This window comes from Rutidosis leptorrhynchoides, chromosome 5, assembly GCF_046630445.1.
Source record: "Rutidosis leptorrhynchoides isolate AG116_Rl617_1_P2 chromosome 5, CSIRO_AGI_Rlap_v1, whole genome shotgun sequence".
Lineage (NCBI taxonomy): Eukaryota > Viridiplantae > Streptophyta > Magnoliopsida > Asterales > Asteraceae > Rutidosis > Rutidosis leptorrhynchoides.
The window spans coordinates 94,051,670-94,075,063 of NC_092337.1; the positions used below are offsets into that span (position 1 = coordinate 94,051,670).

Here is a 23,394-nt window from a genome sequence, read left to right on the forward strand (position 1 = left end):
ACGTTCTTTTGACCGTTTTCAATTTCTTTCATATTATTCCTTTTGTGTATGCATGACTTTGCATGGTACATATAGTTTTAAGGCCTATTATTTCACTCACAATGTAATTGTGCATAACACATATAACTTTAAATCTAATGTCGCATCATTAAACACGCTTTTTAAATCACTAATATGTGCCGCCAAATGGAGTAACATTAGGTGGCGCATCACCTTTGGTTTCAGATTGTGCTGAAATTCTCCAGATCACCCTAAAACGACCCTAACATCAAGACTCTCGAAAAGTGTCTTGCCATTCGAGGACTTCAGGATGCCGAAAAAAGACATTTTACTAATTTTTAATGTTCTCTTTGAACGTTTTCAAAAGCTCGGGAAGGTATGGACAGATAAATACATACTTTTTCTCTTTTCACCCAAAAAGCTTCCTTTCGTGATTCTTAGACAAAAAAAAATTGGTGAAAGGTTGCTTGCTTTATGTTGAGAGAGAAGTAGAAAGAAGGTTTTATATAAAAAAGTAAAGGTGCATTAGCGCTTTTTTCAATAAGGGGCGGAGCTTGAAGAAGCGAGCCTATCAGAGAAAAAAGTGCTACTTGTAGGGCGCTAGCGCGCATTTGACTAAAAACATGGAAAGTCAAGGCTCTGGGCTACGAGTGGGAGGGAGCCTTGACTTATCGTTGGGCTGTACGTTGGGGTGGATTGTCCTTCTCCGCAGTTAGTTCGTCTTGGTGGTCAGTGTTGTTAGGGTGCCTGCAACTGATTCGTATGTAGTATGTCAGGGTTTTATGAATGCATTTGGAATTTTTGTTCCAGTTTATTATGTAAGGTATGAATACCTTATGTTTCTTATTTGTTATAATTGCATATTATATAGGGTTATGGTCAAGAAGTTACCTACTTCATCTGTCTGGTTGTGCGATGGTTGAACAGTTGGGTGCGGTGTTGTTATCTTAGTCGGTGGGTCGATATCAAATACCTTAAAGTCAAAGTTGAAAAAGCAAGATTTTGAAAAGTTAAAACAATACAATTATTTTGGAACGGGGGGAGTAATAAGCTCCAGCTAACAGCTTAAAAAATTAGCTTCAGCTCCAGCTCTAGCTAGTTTAATTCAAACATATCCACAAAAAATAATAAACTCCATATACCAGCTTAGAAAATAAGCTCCAATAGCTCCAGATCTAATACACCCTTAGAAAGATTAGACCAAAAGATCCACTACCAATTTTGCGACCTAACTTGTATTTGTTTCCTACATTCCTACTATTACTCCCATTGACATCACGATTATTGATTTGATTTCGATCGGTAAGCAAAGCCACCAGATTTGATCAAAACATAGGGTTTTGTTTTGGGGAGTTATAAGTATTTTTGTTGTTTAGAATTCGTTTCTCACGTCACTCTCTGATTGGATTATGACTCATTCTGGGCCGTATCACATCCGCATCATGCACAACATTATGGAATCGGCACCAAATTTTAGAATGATTTGGGTTGCCAATTATCAACCTTACTATTCTACTTTATCTTATATTTTAGATTTTGGATTGTGATTTTAGAAGGTTACGAAATGTCTTTAGCCCCACACTCGGTGCATGATGGAGTGCGAGATTGAGTAGTGTTGTTGTAAGGTTATGAATTGATGAGTACACCAACATTTTCATCCTTATGTATTGTAGTAAATCAAATCAATAAATTACAGTTCTTACCAACTGCTACTGCACTATCATTACAGTGCATCTATACGCATGACATGTATCATATAACTATATTACTATATGTATATAGTGCATATATGTTCTGGAACTTTGGAGATGTAAACATTTGACTGATACAAATCAAATATAGCCTACAAGCCAGGAGGTTTGAGCAACGGAAACAATCCAAGGATCCCTTCCACATCAACCGGAAGACTAAGCGCACGACCGAGTATTTCTGGTGTATACGTCTTGCCTTTCCATGTATTGAACCATGGTCCACCTCCGACTTCTACAGCTGCCATATTGCTTGTTACATCCAATATAAGCTACAGCATAGTACATACCATTCTCCGTAAAGGGTTATAACATAGTAAAATAAACTAATCTCTTTGTCTTCCAATAGAAATATTATAAGAACTATATCATGTTTTAACTTAATTAACACGTCATACTAGACAAGTGAGTTAACGACTGATTTAACTCAACATGTCATTTTGCAATCCATAACATCTGAAATTATGGTCATGTTTGGCAAGTAACTTTTTGGAGCTTTTAGATTCTAGCTTTTATGAAAAAACTTGTATCTGATAAAAAGTTTCGTTTGGTTAAAAGAGCTTAAAGCTTTTAAATGGAGGAAAAAAGCTAAAAGCTAAAAACTAAAAGAACTAGCATTTGAGAAAAAAAAACTCCTAGTTTTTTTTTCATTTTAATATTTTAACATTTCCGACTACTTTACCAAAGACTTGAATACATAAAAGGCTAACAACTACAAGCTATCAAATATCAGTAGCCCTATAAGCTATTAGCTACAAACTGCAAGCAACCCAAACATACACTATATGGAAAGTCTGTACTATCCTACTTTATATAAACCTAGTTGCATAATATTCCATCTATGTTCCATAATGTGCTTGCAACTTTATATATACGCCAGCGTTGCAAAACTTGGAATTACTCGACAAATACTTGTTATTTGCAACTCGTCAAACTCTGTCAGACTCGCCCAAAACTCGGGATTACTCAGAAAACCAGTCAAAACTTGGCCAAAAATCGGATTTATTCAGGAAATCAGTCAATATCGGTCAAAACTCGGTAAAAATTGGTCAAAGTCAAACTTGGTCAACATCCGAGTACTCCCGAGTTGCCGAGTACTCCCTAAAAAATCCCGAACGAGTACTCCCCCGAGTAGTGATTTTTGCAACCTTGATATATGCTAACTGCTAACATCTATCGAAAACTCAAGTCTAGTAATCATGAACCATGCATCAAACTGTGATACAAGAGTAATGATAATCGGTAGTGTAAAACATAACACACCTTTCCCTTACTACCGTCAGATCCTTTTTCCCACAGTTTCAAAGTTAAATCGCCAAAGCATGTATCTTTGCAGGCTGGTGCAAAGCCGGCTTCGGTAGTTGGAGCACGCAATGTGGTACCTGGGTCCTTGGTTGAAGCCTCTAGTTCTACCTGTTCATCACAAAATCCATCTGTTAAGTAGTAGCAATATTACCTAGTTATATTCGAATGATCTTTACTTTTGAGGGGTAAAATCTGACACGAATAAACTCAAATAACCTTAGGTATTTCATTATTGCAATAGATAAAGAAAATTATAATGATCATTAGGATCATAATAATCACCTTATGTGTTTCATTATCTGCGGTTACGTGCCAGTAACCCCACTGAGCAATTTCCCACTCAATAACTCCATTCCAAGGAGCAAATTCATAAAATATACCTCCAAAGTGAACTCCAATCTGAATGATTAATACATAAAATGTGTCATTCTCTATACTTTTATAAGGGTGTGAAACGAATGATTATTTGATATGTGTACGTAACTACGTACGAGTGCAGCATTCACAAATGTTTCATTTAGCCCTGGCAATTGCCTTAAACCGCCTCCGCAAGTTAAACTAACTATTCCACTTGCACCTTTAAAAACATTACATTGAACCTGTAGATGCAAAAAAAAAATATGAAAATTCTCCTGATCCTAATGTATGGTCAAATGATAGGCGATAAATATTTACCCAAAACCACTTTCTTGGGAAACCTTCACCCCAATTCTTCTCACAATAAGACGGAGCATTTTGAAACTCGTATCGTTCGTCACCCCATTCAATCCAACCTGGAAAAGTATATAGAGTCTAAGCAAAGTATACATATGGATTTATTTAACACACATGCATCAGATGGGATCACAAATTGCGATTGCAATACCTGATAATAAAATACAAAAATCAGATTTTTTTTCACATATAATTGTAAAACTTGTAAAATACTATTTTCATTAGTTTGTTGCATAGTTGGTGATTTAGGATGTTTGACAAGGTGGATTGCTATGTAATATAATAGCTTTACAAAATGCATAAAGATCACAAGCTATCTGTTTAAAACATATGTCAAACAGAATAAACTAATCTCTTAATAAATGAATTCCAGTGTGCTGATTATAACTTTAATTATCTATATAACATATTGAACTTGAATATGAATAGTATTCAACTCGTACCCTAATATATGATAATCGTTTACAAACCCGCATGATAGATGATTATTAGAATTTGGATGAAGATTATAATTTGAAGAATGGAAAAATTAAACAATCAAATTTACCTGTTGAGAGTCCAGCGGCCATGCATATTTGCCAATGAAGTTCAAACACAGGGAAAGCAGCAAGCCAACCAGCTGTTGACTTTTGTTTTGACCCCACGTTACCCCAACCATAAACAGGGCGTGTACTGTACTCCCAGCGTGCAGTCTTCACAACATTCGCGTAGTTTGTCCTATAGTCAATAGGAAGCAAATATCAAACAATCAAGTTTATCTCTTCAAACAAAATGTTCTTGTAAGCAAATAGTAAACACTGTTTACTAAACAGCAGACACCTAATTAAGCAGACTCGCAGAAGAAAAGACCGGAAAAAACGTACCTTCCATCATCACGAATGCAACCTTGATGCCAAAGTGGGGTAACTTGGAACCCTTCAACCACACTCTGATTAAAAACCTGTGGTCTAAATAAGTTAACACACATTTCCCTATGTAAATGATAAAGTCTTTATCCGAGTTAATTATTCGGTCTCATTAAGGAAGAAAATTAACCTTAGGTGGAACTTCACCGTTTGGAGGCCGCTGGCCTTTTTGCATAGAAAAAGCGTTTCCGAGCATAAGCTCATGCCGACCTGTACATTGATAAATGAGGTCAATTCAGTAATATTAATTAAAACAACAGTACATAAAACTCTACACGTTTAAAATTGATATCTTGAACTTACTTCCCCAAAAGTTTGGAGATTCATTATTGTATTGGCAAATGTACTTGTCATCGGCACCAAGGATTTGAGCTCCAACTCCAGTCGAACGCGGACCATACGATAATTGCTCCAAAGTATTCAATGGCTTATTGAATGCAGGATTCTCAACGGAATACATAAAGCAGAAGCTTTGTCTTTGTTCTGGTATTGAGACCTTAAAGTACCAACCCTCAAAAAAGTTCTTTCTCGTCCCATCAAAGTGGTAACTATTGCAACATAATAATATTAACAACAATTATTATTATTTATTATTAATATTATTAAAAAACAACACCTTATACAACAGGATTGAGTAAGTGTGCAATTCTAAGTGCACGGAAATGTAGTTGTTTGTGGACTAACATTCATAGTGTATTAGTGCATCAAAAAAAAAAGCTTAGCTAGGAGCTAAAAAAAAGTTACAAGGAATACAAAGGCGAGTGTAACCACTTAGTCCAATTAAGGGATGACTTGTGGTATCTCGAAAAAATCCAATTAAAAGACGACAGAACAATATAATCAAAAACGTAAGATTTTCTCGTGTTGTGATCCTTGAAGATGATGCCGTTCCTGAGTTTCCAAATGTGCCAAAGAGTCGAAATAGCCACCACATTAACAATGAAGCGTTTGTTTCCAGTCTGCGGAATTGAGTGGATCCATGACCATAAGTCTTCGATTGAATCCAAGAGAGGAATAGAGATGTCGAGCCAATTGCCAATCTTGCACCAAATTTGGTAGCTAGTGTCACATCTGATGAAGAGATGATTACGGGATTCTTCCGAGACATCGCAAAGAGGGCAGCAATCCCTTTCCACGAAGATATCTCTTTGTTCAAGGTTTCGGATCGTAGAAAGACGATCGAGATTAAGACGCCAAATGAAGATATTAGTTTTTATTGGAACTGTTTTGCACCACATGGAGGAGACTTGAGTCGAATTGAAAATTTGATTTTCAATCAGACGTCTTGCAATTGAGACGACAAATTCATTGTATGGGGGGTTCTCCCATACCCAATAGTCAGACGCATTAGAGAGGGAGACAGGTTGAAGAGCATTACATAAATCTGTCAATTGGCTAGCTTCCACACCTCCTCTAGGAGGACGTCACCAAAACCATAACCAATTACAATTTGCGAACCTTGAAGCAACCGAACAAGAGTGATCTGTTTCTAAAGCAAAGAGATGAGGGTAGCGATCAGCAAGAGAAAAATTAGAAAGCCAAGGGTCATACCAGAAAGATGCATTTGAGCCGTTACCCAATTTGAGTAGTAAGCGATCAGCTGTGATATAATTTTTATCATGGATTAATGTGATGCATTTAACAATGTTAGACCAAGTACCAGAAATATTATTTGCGCAAGTGAGATTTCCTCCGTGACTGTGACCGTGAATAGCGACTATAAGTTTGACCCAGCAAGCGTCACGATTATTAACTAAACGCAATCGCCATTTAAAGATTAAAGCTAGATTCAAGGATTTTAGACTTGCCACCTAGAGACCCCCTTTATCTATCGGGTTAAGAATAAGATTCCAACTAACCCAATGAATCTTGTGAGCATGTTCTTTCCCACCCCAAAAGAAAGAAGCATGGAGTGATTCGAGTTTATTGATCACCGTGGTAGGAGCTTTGAACAACGACATGTAGTATGTTCCAAGAGATCCCAAAACTGACTTAACCAAAGTTAGTCCCCCTCCATAAGATAGAAGATTGACTTTCCAAGAACAAAGACGATTTTTCACTTTGTCAATAATAGGAGTCCAACTTTCAATGCGATTCATACTTTGACCGATGGGGATTCCAAGGAAAGTAAATGGAATTTTAGATGTCAAGCAACCCATGAAATTCGCCATCCTAGATATCTCATATGAGCTAACACCCAAACCAATCAAAGAGCATTTTAGGAGGTTAATCTTCAAGCATGAGATAGCAAAAAAGCAAACAAGTATGGATAACAAATTATGTGCATTAGAATCATTCCATTCACCTACAAAGAGAACATCTTCGGCGAATAGGCAGTTAGAGACAGTAACCTGGTTGGGAGATTTACCCACACGAATGCCCGAATATAAACCCGCATCTGAAGCATCTCTGATAGCTACTTGGAGGCCTTCTAGACCAATGATGAAAAGAAGAGGAGATAGAGGATCTCCTTGGCACAGACCTCTTTCAATATTTTCTAACAATTAAGATGTTATTTATCGATGTTTGACAACTTAATTTTTTCTCCCCATCAATAATAATTTTTGGATCCTTCACTGGACATAACATTTACATTATTTTTTAAGTTTTATGGATACATTCAAAAGAATACTGTACTTTGTGTGTGTGGCAAATCTTGAATTTAGGTGTTGAGTAGAAAAAAACCCTAATCCCCAAATTCGAATTCGATAAAGCTACCCCAAAATTGACTCGATTTTTGTATAATCGACGGTTCAGAAGGTATGTATATACATGATTTCAAATTGTATTCTCACAAAAACCTTTGATTCAGCTCGTTTAGGGTTTTGAGCTCTTCTTCTGTGCAAATCGGCGGGACCAAACGCCATACGCTCCTTCTCCGATCACCATGCCTTCCAAAGATGATCACATCAACATTGAAAAGCTTTCCACTATGGTTTTCATCTCGAATTTTCCTCCAGAATTCGGCATCAATGATCTACGCAACCTGTGTAAACAATTTGATACAATTCTTGATGTTTACATAGCTGGTAAGCGTACCAAACAAGGTTGCAGGTTTGCTTTTGTTCGCTTCTTACGAGTGGAGAACATTCGTTCACTTGAATTAAAACTATCTGCAATCTGGATTGGAAATTATCATCTTTTTGCGACTAAAGCAAGACATAGCCGTGACGAGATCATCAAGTGCAAGGTTCAATCTACTGCTAAACCCGATCAACCTATTAAAACCTCTTTGTAACAACCCAAACCAAACCACGTCAAAACCCCGTTAATTTTCACAACATAAAAAAATTTCTGGTGCAGTTCATCCGCGCGGCGCGCCAGGTGGGCGCGCGGCGCGCCAAATCACCTGGACAGCCCGCTGTCCCCGGAAGTCAATTTAACGAAAATGTTTGACTAGTTCCCGACACATTTAGCCAAAACGCTTTTAACCGTACATTAATATATGTAAAACTAGCACATAACTAAGGTTTGAGCGAGTTTTACAAAGTGGGGCCCACACGTGCCCAAATTACCCTTTAAGTATAAAAATACAATTTTAGACCATAAGACTCTTAATACAAAACAAAGCCGAGCATGGCGATTGGGGATACACTACCCAATCCTAATAAATCCAAAAGCAAGCCTTCTACGCAAACTATGCAAATCCTCTAATCCTCGCGCTTACCCGAGCCACCATCCGCATGCAATCTATAAAAAGAGTCAACAACGAGAGGGTAAGCTAACGCTTAGTGAATGATAATATACTACATACATATATATGCATAAAATGAATACGCCACACAAACAAATACCGCATACCGTAGCATCCAAATATAAAGCAACTACACTAAGCATACCGTACAATCTCTAAGCATCAAGCTAAAGGTACAACAACAAATATGAGTCCACCAACGACAAAGTGAACATCTCCAAATAGCTACACCCGGGGGGGGGGGGGGGGGGGGGGTTAGCTACAACACAACAATACATTAATATGTATAACAATATAAACGAACAAGGTTAACACCTTAACCCAATACCGAGAACCAAATACCACAATGAAGATTGGCCGAACTACACGAGCCTTAGTAATCCGAAACCACACGAGATTACTATCTTCACAACATCGAGGTTGGCCGAACTACACGAGCCTTAGTAATCCGAAACCACACGAGATTACTACCTCAATAAGATGACCGAACTACACGAGTCACCATGAATCCGAACTACACGAGATTCATTCGATAAGATGACCGAAACTACACGCGTCATCGTGAATCCGAAACCACACGCGATTCACTTCTCCAACTCAAACCCACGGTCACGGGATTATAAAATCCACCACATCGGGGCCACAACATCCAAATCACAATCACGTGTGATAATGTACACACGAACGTGTACTTCGCCAAAGATGGTCAACCAAAACGCACAACCGTGCCAATTGGACTTATACAAAAGTCCATCAAGTCCACCTACATGTGAAGTGAGCTCTATAGCCGAGAATCACTTCACCCGACCCGCACCCATCCTACACATACATATGTACATAGGATAATATCACTCACCTTGAAGTCTTGAAGAAAGCTTCCAAGTAATCCGCAACTCGCCAATGGAAAATACCTATTCCATTAACACAATTACAACAATACAATTAGGATGGATTTTTACAAACCAACCCAATTCGCCACTTAGTGCAATTTCGACCCAAATGCACTTCCGAGCACAAACCGTGCCCAAACTAATCAATAATCACTAACACAAGTGAGAATGGTCCTAATAAGCCAATTAAACCCGAACTCAAGTGTCAAACACGTGTCATACCCATTTAGACACTTAAACCTTAATTTTGACCCATAAAAGGTCAAAATCTCGTCCTTTATAAGTTTTGACACCAAAACACATTTAACTCGGACTTATACTTCAACTTAATCCATTTTAAGTTCGTAAACCTCATTAAGTCACCAAATGGGTCATAATCACCACCAAACCCTAATTTGACCCAAAGTCAAAGTTAGTCAATCAAATAACCCTAAATAGGTTTCAACACTTCCATAATCACTAATCCAAGTGATAAATCCCAAGATTAAAGCCTAATCAAGGCCAAATCGTCAATCAACCCAAAACCCGCCAAGTGACAAGAATAACTAGTCACCATAAACCCATTTCATCATCTAAGAGGTTTTTCACAACAAATCAAACTTAAACCCTAACTTATATCAAATTAAACAAATGAAATTCGGAGTTTGAGCTTACCAATACTATCACCGTGTAGCCGAGAACGAAAGGAACAACTTTAAAACCCGAGACTTTGAACGATTCGAGCTTCTTCCTCACCAAAACCTCCGATCTCTCTCTAAACTCTTACTCTCTCTCTAAAATGGATGAAGATGATGAGTGGATGTGAATGGGATCCAAAACTGATCCAAACTAGCTCATAAGCCTCACAAATCCGGCCTCAAGTGAAATTACCCATTTGCCCTTCATTTAAACCAATTAAAAACAAAGGATTCTGTCAGCAGCAAACGGCGCGGCGCGCCGAATCCCCGCGCGGCGCGCGACCTAACTGAAACAGATTCTTTTGCATTTTAAACTTTATATAAATAATCCGCGAAACCCAATCTCGAACGTCTTAATACACAAACAAGCAAGATAAATATTCGGGTCTTACAACTCTCCCCCACTTAAACTCGATCACGTCCTCGTGATCCTCATCACTTAACCAAGTGGACCTCACTCTACGGTTCCCGACATAAGTCCCAATCCGACTTTCCTAAGCAATTCCTTCCCAACGAATCGCCTTCCACAACTAAATCGTCACCCGCGATTTATTCAAATCACCATCCGAGCACTAAAACCATGCTCATTCCCTAACATCAGGAAAACTCAACCAATCTCGTACCGAGATATAAATCCCTTAGCGTACTGTTACCGAGTACAACGCTAAAAGCAACCAAGTCTCAACCTAAGGTCAACAACCCGAAACGATGAAGACCGAACCAAACGAATCCTTACGGACAACACCAACCACTAACATCCCTTGTAGTGCGCAATACGACCAAAGCGCAACTACCGTAACATCATAACAAACGGTTAAAACCGATAACGCCCGAAACAATCATGGCAACGCTAGAACCCAAGGTGTACAAAATCGACTTTCGTCACACCCGTAACAACATGTGAGCGAAACACGGCTATCGCATCACTAATCACACAACATGGTCCTCACGACCCCACCATCGGTGTATAAAACAACCGACAGATCACACAACACGAAGGCTGGCCGAAAACACACGCGCCTTAGTGAATCCGAACTACACGCGACTCACTACCTTCACCACAACAACAATCGGGAATGGCCGAACTACACGCGCCATAGTGAATCCGAACTACACGAGAGTCACTATCCCGGAGGAATGACCGAACTACACGAGTCAATTGTGAATCCGAACTACACGAGACTCACTCCTCAATACAATGACCGAAACCACACGAGTCATTTGTGAATCCGAACTACACGAGATTCACTTCCACAACATCGAGGTTGGCCGAACTACACGAGCCTTAGTAATCCGAAACCACACGAGATTACTACCTCAATAAGATGACCGAACTACACGAGTCACCATGAATCCGAACTACACGAGATTCATTCGATAAGATGACCGAAACTACACGCGTCATCGTGAATCCGAAAACACACGCGATTCACAACCATGATGAAGTCAGCGGACCCGAAGATCATGCTTCACCAATCTCAACACCGGATGAAGTCAGCGGACCCGAAGATCATGCTTCACCGATATAACACCACGCTCATGATGAAGTCAGCGGACCCGAAAGTCATGCTCCACCAATCACGTACTCCCATGATGAAGTCAGCGGACCCTAAAGATCATGCTTCATCAATCAACCATACCATAATGAAGTCAGCGGACCCGAAGATCATGCTTCATTAATCACAATCCCATGATGAAGTCAGCGGACTCCGAAAGTCATGCTTCATCTATCACATACGCACTTTCGGCCTCAAACAACGAGTAGTGCAACATCGCGCCCTGCTACACTATAGTGAATCCTAACGGATACCACTAACCATCCCCACAATCGAGCAAGAACCACCTATATCGAACATAGGTACCAAACAATGATTCCCCAAAAGAGAATCCGACACACACCTCCCTTAACCGAAGGATTTCACCTTGCTCACCAAACACGTCCATTATCTCTCAACGAGATTTACCACATTACCACCTCAGTGGTAATTCCAATCCAATATCATAAGTACAATTTAACCAAAATTGTACTCTACCACAAGTTGACCAAAACTAGGTCTCAACGAAATTTCCGGATCTACCAAAAACATCATCCGAAATATCACACTAAAACTTCCTCGTGCGGAAATGCGACTCCCCCTCTTGGAACCACGTTCCTATATCACACTCGTACAACCGTACAATGCTACCAAATGTAGACTTTACCAACGATTGGGTACACACGACCCATTATCACATCTTGCTCCAACCTTGAGCATACGAAGGATTTCAAACAATCCTTAAACATTTCGAACGAAAAGTGTACCACGCATTACACAAACTACACCCTCGCAATCATCCAATTACTATAGTTGTCAATTTCACCGAGTCACTCGTGTACTTAAGGGTTCCTCCCGGTATCCTAAGTACAATGTAACTACAACACAATCGGAGTCGACACCACGCTAGTAGGTATAAAAGAGGCACCTAATGTCGCGTCATAAAGACTCCATTACCAACACACATCGAGATTTTAAACACTCGATCTCAAAGGTTCCAATCACCCGACGAACCTCGTGGTTCATCAACTTCAACACACAAGCGAACACGCGCTTAACAATCGAACACCAAAACCATTTCCGTGGCTTGGTAGAAACATACCCCAAATACTAAGGAATGCTTGGTTGCACCAAGTCTTACGCCCTTCGCCCGACAATCAAACATCACCTTAGGGTACTTCCATTAGGAACGTCACCCATAGCATAACATGCACAACAAAGGCATACAACTCAAACTCAACCGGCATTTTATAAATAATCAAAAGACCTATTTATTAAAATGAAACGTACCTTAACGTCTCCTCGCCGCACCCGTCCCCGCTAACTTGGGACATTCCGACTTACGATGTCCTTCCTTTTGGCAATTGAAGCACACCATACTACCACCCTTTGGTACCGAACATTCCCAAGACTTGTGACCCCTTACGCCACAATTGTAACATCTAGCCGCACTAGAATCCGATATATCCGTTCGCGTACCACCCGTGCTCACACTCGGACCCTTAGTCCTCTTACTCGGAGCACCATAAGAAACAACTCTTCTCTCACTTGAAGATTCACCCCTCTTCGATCGTGAATACGACTCGAAACCTCTAGCCAAGTCGAATAATTCCGAAAACGATTTCGCTTGACCCCGACTAATCTTACTTTTCAAGCCATCATTCAAGGTCCGATAGAAATCCCCCATCAACAAACGATCATTCCCCAAATACTCCGGACAAAAACGAGCCTTTGCCATAAAGGTCGCCTTAAGAGTACTCAATTCCATAGATCCTTGTCGCAAATTTCGCAACTCATTACGCAATTCCCACAAATCGGCCGAAGTCCGGAACTCCTCAAAGAATTCCTCCTTAAACTCGTCCCACGATAAGGCCATAAACGTCTCGCCACCGACAAGATCAATCTTACCATCCAACCAATCCCTTGCCCTACCACGCAACAAACTCGTAGCGAGTCTCGTCTTCCTCTCGGGAGGGCAATCAATAGTACGAAAACACCCTTCGACATCCGAAATCCAAGTTGTGCTTACCAAAGGATCCGGTTTTCCGTCGTACATCGGGGGTTTAGTCCTCATGAAGCTTTTAAGATAACGCTCCATTTCACTACTACTTTGAAGTTCGGAATACTTCCTTTCCATTCTTTCTTCCAACGCACCCATTTGCTCCGCAACGGCGGCCGCAACTCTAGCGTTAACCTCCGCGTTGTTCGTATCGATCCCACTTCCCGTCGCCATTCTAAGGAATGCAAAGCGATTAGATCACGAACGTATAAGTAAACGCGCACAACACCGACCCATCTTGCTAAGCACTCGTCGTACATCACTTGTTAGACACGATTTGCACCCGTAATAAGGTTTGCAAGTTCTTATTACGCACACATGCCGTATCGACTCGTTAGTACAACGACCGTCTCGCTCGATGATATACACAAACACAACCAAAATTCTACGCGGTACAAACACACGCGAGAATTATTATCACAACACAACAACATATTAATAATATCCGCATTACTAATATAAACGTTAGTCAACCTATAGCCAAGGCACTAACCAAACCCATTCCGACCCGTAATCCTACAAGTCCCGCAACAATTTAAGCACACACAAGTCTAAGTCTAGGCACCTATCTCAAGTCACCTAAATCCCTTAGACCATGCTCTGATACCACTTGTAACAACCCAAACCAAACCACGTCAAAACCCCGTTAATTTTCACAACATAAAAAAATTTCTGGTGCAGTTCATCCGCGCGGCGCGCCAGGTGGGCGCGCGGCGCGCCAAATCACCTGGACAGCCCGCTGTCCCCGGAAGTCAATTTAACGAAAATGTTTGACTAGTTCCCGACACATTTAGCCAAAACGCTTTTAACCGTACATTAATATATGTAAAACTAGCACATAACTAAGGTTTGAGCGAGTTTTACAAAGTGGGGCCCACACGTGCCCAAATTACCCTTTAAGTATAAAAATACAATTTTAGACCATAAGACTCTTAATACAAAACAAAGCCGAGCATGGCGATTGGGGATACACTACCCAATCCTAATAAATCCAAAAGCAAGCCTTCTACGCAAACTATGCAAATCCTCTAATCCTCGCGCTTACCCGAGCCACCATCCGCATGCAATCTATAAAAAGAGTCAACAACGAGAGGGTAAGCTAACGCTTAGTGAATGATAATATACTACATACATATATATGCATAAAATGAATACGCCACACAAACAAATACCGCATACCGTAGCATCCAAATATAAAGCAACTACACTAAGCATACCGTACAATCTCTAAGCATCAAGCTAAAGGTACAACAACAAATATGAGTCCACCAACGACAAAGTGAACATCTCCAAATAGCTACACCCGGGGGGGGGGGGTTAGCTACAACACAACAATACATTAATATGTATAACAATATAAACGAACAAGGTTAACACCTTAACCCAATACCGAGAACCAAATACCACAATGAAGATTGGCCGAACTACACGAGCCTTAGTAATCCGAAACCACACGAGATTACTATCTTCACAACATCGAGGTTGGCCGAACTACACGAGCCTTAGTAATCCGAAACCACACGAGATTACTACCTCAATAAGATGACCGAACTACACGAGTCACCATGAATCCGAACTACACGAGATTCATTCGATAAGATGACCGAAACTACACGCGTCATCGTGAATCCGAAACCACACGCGATTCACTTCTCCAACTCAAACCCACGGTCACGGGATTATAAAATCCACCACATCGGGGCCACAACATCCAAATCACAATCACGTGTGATAATGTACACACGAACGTGTACTTCGCCAAAGATGGTCAACCAAAACGCACAACCGTGCCAATTGGACTTATACAAAAGTCCATCAAGTCCACCTACATGTGAAGTGAGCTCTATAGCCGAGAATCACTTCACCCGACCCGCACCCATCCTACACATACATATGTACATAGGATAATATCACTCACCTTGAAGTCTTGAAGAAAGCTTCCAAGTAATCCGCAACTCGCCAATGGAAAATACCTATTCCATTAACACAATTACAACAATACAATTAGGATGGATTTTTACAAACCAACCCAATTCGCCACTTAGTGCAATTTCGACCCAAATGCACTTCCGAGCACAAACCGTGCCCAAACTAATCAATAATCACTAACACAAGTGAGAATGGTCCTAATAAGCCAATTAAACCCGAACTCAAGTGTCAAACACGTGTCATACCCATTTAGACACTTAAACCTTAATTTTGACCCATAAAAGGTCAAAATCTCGTCCTTTATAAGTTTTGACACCAAAACACATTTAACTCGGACTTATACTTCAACTTAATCCATTTTAAGTTCGTAAACCTCATTAAGTCACCAAATGGGTCATAATCACCACCAAACCCTAATTTGACCCAAAGTCAAAGTTAGTCAATCAAATAACCCTAAATAGGTTTCAACACTTCCATAATCACTAATCCAAGTGATAAATCCCAAGATTAAAGCCTAATCAAGGCCAAATCGTCAATCAACCCAAAACCCGCCAAGTGACAAGAATAACTAGTCACCATAAACCCATTTCATCATCTAAGAGGTTTTTCACAACAAATCAAACTTAAACCCTAACTTATATCAAATTAAACAAATGAAATTCGGAGTTTGAGCTTACCAATACTATCACCGTGTAGCCGAGAACGAAAGGAACAACTTTAAAACCCGAGACTTTGAACGATTCGAGCTTCTTCCTCACCAAAACCTCCGATCTCTCTCTAAACTCTTACTCTCTCTCTAAAATGGATGAAGATGATGAGTGGATGTGAATGGGATCCAAAACTGATCCAAACTAGCTCATAAGCCTCACAAATCCGGCCTCAAGTGAAATTACCCATTTGCCCTTCATTTAAACCAATTAAAAACAAAGGATTCTGTCAGCAGCAAACGGCGCGGCGCGCCGAATCCCCGCGCGGCGCGCGACCTAACTGAAACAGATTCTTTTGCATTTTAAACTTTATATAAATAATCCGCGAAACCCAATCTCGAACGTCTTAATACACAAACAAGCAAGATAAATATTCGGGTCTTACACTCTTTTAGGGTTCCGACTTCCAATGAATTTCCTCCACTCTCTGGTCATTCATATGCTTCGAAACTATCAGGTAACCCTATTCCTGTGCAAAATATTACTGTTGCAAAATCCATTGAGATTTTGGATGAAGAATTGGTTCATTCAAAGGACATTCCGATTCTGCTATTCGCGAAGATCATTAATCCAAGTTTAATTCCTCATTTAAAACGTATCTGGAACATTAAAGGTTTCATTGATCTTCACATTCACCATATAGGTGGGTCTTGGGTCGAGATAAATTTTACTTGTTTAGAGGCTAAGAATGCTTTCACTCTGAACACTACCATCTTATCTTACATTGATGAATGGAAAGACTTTGATGAACATTTCACTATTTCTGAACGTGCCATATGTTTAGATATCATTGGATTACCTGCGTGTGCTTGGACAGAAGGTATCTTTAAAAAAATTGCCCTTCTTTTCTGCTACAATCCATTTATCCTGAATCAAAATGGTGGTGATAAGATTTGTCTTATAACCAAGAAGTTGTAGTTATCCATGAAGCTGTCTCAATCAAAATTAAGAAAAAGTGGTACAAAGTTCTTGTAACTGAATCATCTAATTGGAACCCCAATATTTTGGATCTTGAAAAAGAGGAGTCTACTGATTACTCCCTCTTTGAGTCCGATGAGGAAAAAGTAAGTGAAGACGATGCTTCTGAATCAAGTTTTATCGCTGACACACCACCTCCACATCCCCCGATTCACCCTGTTGAAACATGTGTTGTCGAAAAGGAGCAAGATGCAGATCAATCTAAATCCCATGTATCAGAATTCAGAAAGTTTCATTAATACGCAACCTGTAAACGCTAAAATGGGTACTGATGCAGTCTCAAGTAATGCAGAATTAAAGAAGAATGAAACAGCTTCCGAATCCTTGTCAAAACCTCCTGGATACACGAGTATTCGATTACATTCTCAAGCGAATAGTATCATATCATCTACTACAAAAAATAAAGTATTTGAGGACTTCATGAACATGGGAAAAGCTTTGGGTTATGATGTTCACAAAACTTCCAGCAACCTCACAAAAGTACTCCTTAGTATGCGTGGTTTCAAGACAATCTAATGAACTTTATGTTCATAAACATTGGAGGCGGTATTTCTTTTAGTAACAAACAGAGATGGATAAGTAACCTTTGTAACACTCATAAAATTACGGTGTTAGATGTCCAGGAAACTAAACACCTTACTCCTAACCACATGGCTATTAAATCTCTATGGGGTAATTTTCACTTCAAGTTTGCATCGTCTAGTGCTTCGGGCCGTTCGGGTGGTATTATTACATTATGGGATCCTTATATCTTCCTTAGTAAACGGGTTATATCTTTTGCTAACGTTCTTATAGTGGAAGGATCCTTTCATGATGCCCCGGATCCTTGTTTCCTTATAAATATATATGCACCCCAATCCAAATCTGGTAAAAAGAGAATCTGGGGTTTTCTTCATAATTTCATCGCCTTAAATCAAGGTAACTTCATCCTCTTTGGTGATTTCAATGCAGTTAGGTACCCACATGAAAGATATGGGTCTCGTTTCAGCGCTTCTGTAGCCGCTGATCTTAATAACTTCGTTGCCGATTCCGGGTTAATTGATGTCCCTCTTGGTGGCCGAGATTTTACCAGATTCAACAAATCTTGTACTCAACGAGCTAAACTTGATCGTTTCTTGATTTCTAACAGTTTTCTAAACCGATTTCCAGATATGGTAGGTATGATTCATTCTAATCTTTGGTCGGACCATTGCCCAATCACGTTTACTAAGGATACATCAGACTACGGCCCGATCCCTTTTAAATTGTTTCATTCCTGGTTTAAACATGATGGGTTTGAAAATATTGTCCAAACAGCCTGGAACGATATTAATCACACTTTCCATTCGAACCCTCAGATCAATGATAAGAACAAGTTAAAACATGTCAAAGATTCTTTGAAAGTTTGGATCAAGGAGCGTAGAATGGCAGCATATGTTGAAAAGAAGTCAATTATAGCAAAACTTTCGGCTATTGATGCTCAGATTGATCAAGGTATTTCTTCATCCACTTTGGCGCAAGATAGGTCTAATGCTCTCTCTGATCTTCATCACCTTAAGTAAGATGAAATGGCTAATATGGCTCAAAAAACCGGAAACTATATCACAACCTTGGCGATGAAAACTCTTCCTTCTTTCATTCGGCTCTAAATAGAAAGAGGAAGAAAATGCAAGTTACGGGCATTATGAACCATGGAACATGGACGACTGACCCGCTGCAAGTTAAAACAATTTTTCTTGATTCATTCGTCAATAAATTCAAGAAACAGGAGTGTATTACTATCAATTCTCCAAGTCCACATCTTAAGAAAATATCTGGAGAGGATGCGAATTCTTTGATTTCTGATTTTACGGACAATGAAATTAAAGATGCTGTTTGGTCTTGCGGTAGTGAGAAATCTCCGGGCCCGGACGGGTTTTCGTTTAAATTTGTCAAGCACTTTTGGCACCTTATCAGTAGAGACGTTTATGATATGGCCCGTAATTTTCACTCTTCTTGCGCTATCCCTATTGGTTGCAACGCATGGCCATTTACTATTATTGGTATTTCTAATAATAGCAATGTCCAGAGGTATTTCTAATTGTATGCCAGATGTATGAGGTATTGAGGTGACATGTATCATGATTACAAATAGTCACGTCAATGAAATACATACAATACGAAATAGCAATGAAGTATAAGTTCATTAACCACAACGTAATCCCGATTACTTAGTTGCATACTATGAATGTTGGAACATAAATAATTGCTCCACTTAGTCTTAAGCATATAATTAACTATTAGCATAGTACCAATACTGTTACTATTACATAACCATCTTTTTTTTTAAATGTTAAATATACAAAATCAGCAAAAAGATTCATGATTGCAGAAGCTTATGATATATTAGATACATGTTCAAGTCCACCTACAGTAATCAGTGTAAGAAGTTTAAGTATCAGAATTTATTTGTTTCTCTATTATCTGTTTTCAGTTCTAACAGTAAAGTAAATAGTAAGGAGTAATAATCCTTATTTAAGCAATTGTCTGAATATTATTATATACTCCTTCCGTCCAATATTAATAATCCATTTTTTCTTTTTGGGTCATCTCAATTTAATACTCCATTTACATAAATATATAACAATAATTGGTTAGAGTATTTTTAATTATACCATTACTTTATTCAAGTAAGACAATAATGTAGTAAAAAGTAAAATGTAGACAAAAAATACATGTATTTTCTTAAACTGTGTTTTTTATATGGAAAACATTAAATTAAGACGAAGGAAGTATCATATATAATCATAATCATATTACTTAAAATTGAATCAACAACCAAATGCATATCTTAGTCTAATACATATTACTAATTTTGAGTCAAGACTTTATTATTCAAATTCATATATATATATATATATATATATATATATATATATATATATATATATATATATATATATATATATAGTGGTAGGATCAAGAGGGAAGTAACCATTCGGGGGGAAGCGGGGGGAAGCAAAAACTTTTTTTTTTTTCATTTTTTGAAAAAACTTTGTTCACGAACATTATATATGAGATGAAAATATGAACATTTAGTAGAGACACTTTGTGATAAATGTTTTTATTTTGGCGAGAAAACGCTCGAAGAAGTAATATATAACAATTATCGTGTTTTTCGAGCGTATTTTGAGGTTTTAGCTATTGGGGTTTAGATATTAGGGTTTAGATATTAGGGTTTATAGGGTTTAGATATTAGGGTTTAGAAATTTAGGGTTTAGGGTTTAGATTTAGGGTTTAGATTTAGGATTTAGATTGAGTTTTTAACACGAACGGTTTAGAGTTTAGGGTTTAGGGTTTAGGGTTTGGTGTTTTGGGTTTATGGAATAAACCCAAAACACCAAACCCTAAACCCTAAACTCTAAATCGGGCTAAATTTTACTTCACAAAACATGAAGAAAAAAAACGTTCATATTCTTCACGAACAATATTATCTTGAATGTTAGTTTTGTCGATCGTTTTTCCGCCTAAATAATAACATTCGTCACGAAGTGTCTCTTCTAAATGTTCATATTTTTGTGTGATCTTGATGCCGGGAAAAAAAAATTTCAAAAAAACGAAAAAAAAAAATATTTTGCTTCCCCCCGATTGGTTACTTCCCCATTGATCCTGCCCCTATATATATATATATATATATATATATATATATATATATATATATATATATATATATATATATATATATATATATATATATATATATATATAATTTCATAGTTTTTATGCATTTAAATGCAACAAATTACATGAAAATGTTAATTAATACTCATATCATTAACAAACATATGTTCATTACCACAAATTACATGTTAAATTGTTAATTATATAAAATGTTCAAATGTTCAGGAACAAATATGCACATGTGAACGAGAACTATATATTTGATTATATAGGTAAAATATAAGTTTTTCAAATTATTTTATGTTCATTCTTACTCTTCATCAAAATTTATGGGTGATTCCATATACTAAAATGTGAAAATATTTGGAAATTACATAGTTCTCGCAATTCTCGCATTTTTTTTTTGTTTTGTTCTCGTTTGAACTTTTGACTATATATATTAGTTTTTTTTTTTTGAAATATCAAATACAAATAATAAAAAATGAAATATTCATCACAAAAATCTTTTCTTAAATTATCACATACTACGTAATATATTTTTATGTTCATAGTATTTACACCAAGAGTGCATGCATATATGTTATTATATTACAACTTAACCCACCCATTCAGATTCGTGGAAACTTTAACACATTATGTATGATCATTAAATGTTATGGCCTTTAAATAATATGAAATATTTTTTAACTCTTTGAATGCATGAGTATTTTTACATAATCAGGTGTAAATCTTAATGGATTTGCATGCAAAGCAACATATATGGAGTAATTTGAATTTACAGTTTAATTCATTAAAATATTTATGAACACGTAAATATAACTATTATAATATTAATTATACATGACGAATCCCCTGAAAATCATTATGTTGTTGAAATGACTAACAATTTTTTTAAAATTAAACTCACGGGTTATAATGTTACGTTCAATGGCAAATTTTCAATGTACTCTAAATATTACGTAGTATATAATTTATATATTAATTAAAAAGATATTAATTGTGAGAAAAGAATTGTAGACATTAAGTTACTAACACCACCTAAAATCACTTTTAAAATTTGTTAACACCACGGGCTCTTCAACTCAAAAGAACTTTTAAAATTCGTTAACACCACGGGCTCTTATACTCAAAAGGAATTTTCTAAAATTTGTCAACACCACGGACTCTTAAACTCAAAAGAATTTTTAAAATTTGTCAACAAATAATTCTTATACTTTTCTTATTTTTTAGTATCGCTATTTACATACCAATATTAATTGTAAACTACATTTTTTGCACGATTTTTTACACATCGGTGTAACATACGGGCTTAAAAACCTACCTATTATATGTATATATATAAATTAATTTTCAATTAAAATGGAATGAGGTACAGACCCGCTATGAGGAGTACGAAGTGGTCGATTCGAATGCGTAGGCAAATAAACAGGATTCACAATCTCCTTTGCTTCATCATGTTGTTTAGGTTTAAATTCAACAGAATCGTAAATTTCTGATTTGGACATGCATTTGAGTAACCGACGACGACAGAAACGATGAGAATTAAGTTCGAATTTGAGATCACCGGAACAGGAATTCGATAGAAGTTTAGGTTTAAATGAACCTACAAACAATGAACGACTGTGAACGGAAGAAGAAGAAGAAGAAGAAGAAGAAGAAGAAGAAGAAGAAGAAGAAGAAGAAGAAGAAGAAGAAGAAGAAGAAGAAGAAGAAGAAGAAGAAGAAGAAGAAGAAGAAGAAGAAGAGGAGGTCTGAAACACATTTGACTCCATTTTGAATTAGGTTGTTTCTTGTTTATGTGTTTGGTATGCAGATTTTGATCATACAGTAATCAGAATAGAGATGTGTGTTTGTTTCAACAAGTGGATATAAATAGAATATATATACATCACTGTCGTTGCACGAGTTTCGTACGGAGTACTATATAAGATCCTTGTTTTGATTTCTTTTTACAAAAAATTAGGGAAAATGCTAAAGAATAAAGTAACTTATATGTAAAAAGTTTTCTTAAGTTAGTATCACTAGTTATTTTTTAAGAGTTTATGGAAAGGGTGATGATATGTACATAACTCATTTTTCTTATGTATACAACCATCATGCTTTGCAGTATTGCACAGTACAATACTATAGAACATGATGGTTGTGTACATAACAAAAATGAGTTGTGTACATATCACTCACCGGACGAAAATTATAAGCTCAATGTTTTTATCTACCAAACGAAGTTTATAACTTAAAGCTTATTAAAATCATAAGTTCAAGCTTCAATAAGCTTTCATAAGCTGATGCGTCAAACACACCCTCCATCTATAAGTTTCAAGCTACAATTAGTTCGTCCAAACACACCCTAAATATATTCAAATAAACAAAACTAATTTATCTTATATCTTATATACTAACTAGTTTATAACCCGCGATTTCACGGAACTTAAACATACATAAGTTAGTATTATGTAAAGTGTAGAATATATTTTAACAGCAATAGCACAACAACAACGATGTTCAATCTCGCATATGTGAGATATGAGGATAGAGTATATTTTAAAAGAAACGTACATGAATAAAAGTATAGACAAACTTCAAAATTTATGATATTATGTAGTCATGTAATTAT

At 37.6% G+C, this 23,394-nt stretch overlaps 1 protein-coding gene across 1 annotated transcript; it reads right to left on the bottom strand.

Moving 5' to 3' along the window:
• Positions 1-1,843: 1,843 nt before the first annotated feature.
• LOC139848843 (tocopherol cyclase, chloroplastic-like) lies at positions 1,844-23,087 on the bottom strand. Its single transcript, XM_071838532.1, has 11 exons — positions 23,081-23,087; positions 22,158-22,383; positions 4,976-5,220; positions 4,803-4,882; positions 4,631-4,707; positions 4,315-4,484; positions 3,729-3,826; positions 3,545-3,652; positions 3,336-3,452; positions 3,012-3,161; positions 1,844-2,020 (listed from the first exon to the last, which is right to left on the bottom strand). The coding sequence occupies exons 1-11, from the start codon at positions 23,085-23,087 to the stop codon at positions 1,844-1,846; spliced, it is 1,455 nt and encodes a 484-aa protein (XP_071694633.1).
• Between the last annotated feature and the right edge of the window lie 307 nt (positions 23,088-23,394).

What these genes read in the sequence shown, in the direction of transcription:
- LOC139848843 (XM_071838532.1), bottom strand. An exon ending in ATCTCCAAACTTTTGGGGAA is followed by an intron (nt 4,883 to 4,975) that starts GTAAGTTCAAGA and finishes ATCAATGTACAG; the next exon opens with GTCGGCATGAGCTTATGCTC. An exon ending in CTGACGGTAGTAAGGGAAAG is followed by an intron (nt 2,021 to 3,011) that starts GTGTGTTATGTT and finishes ACTATGCTGTAG; the next exon opens with CTTATATTGGATGTAACAAG.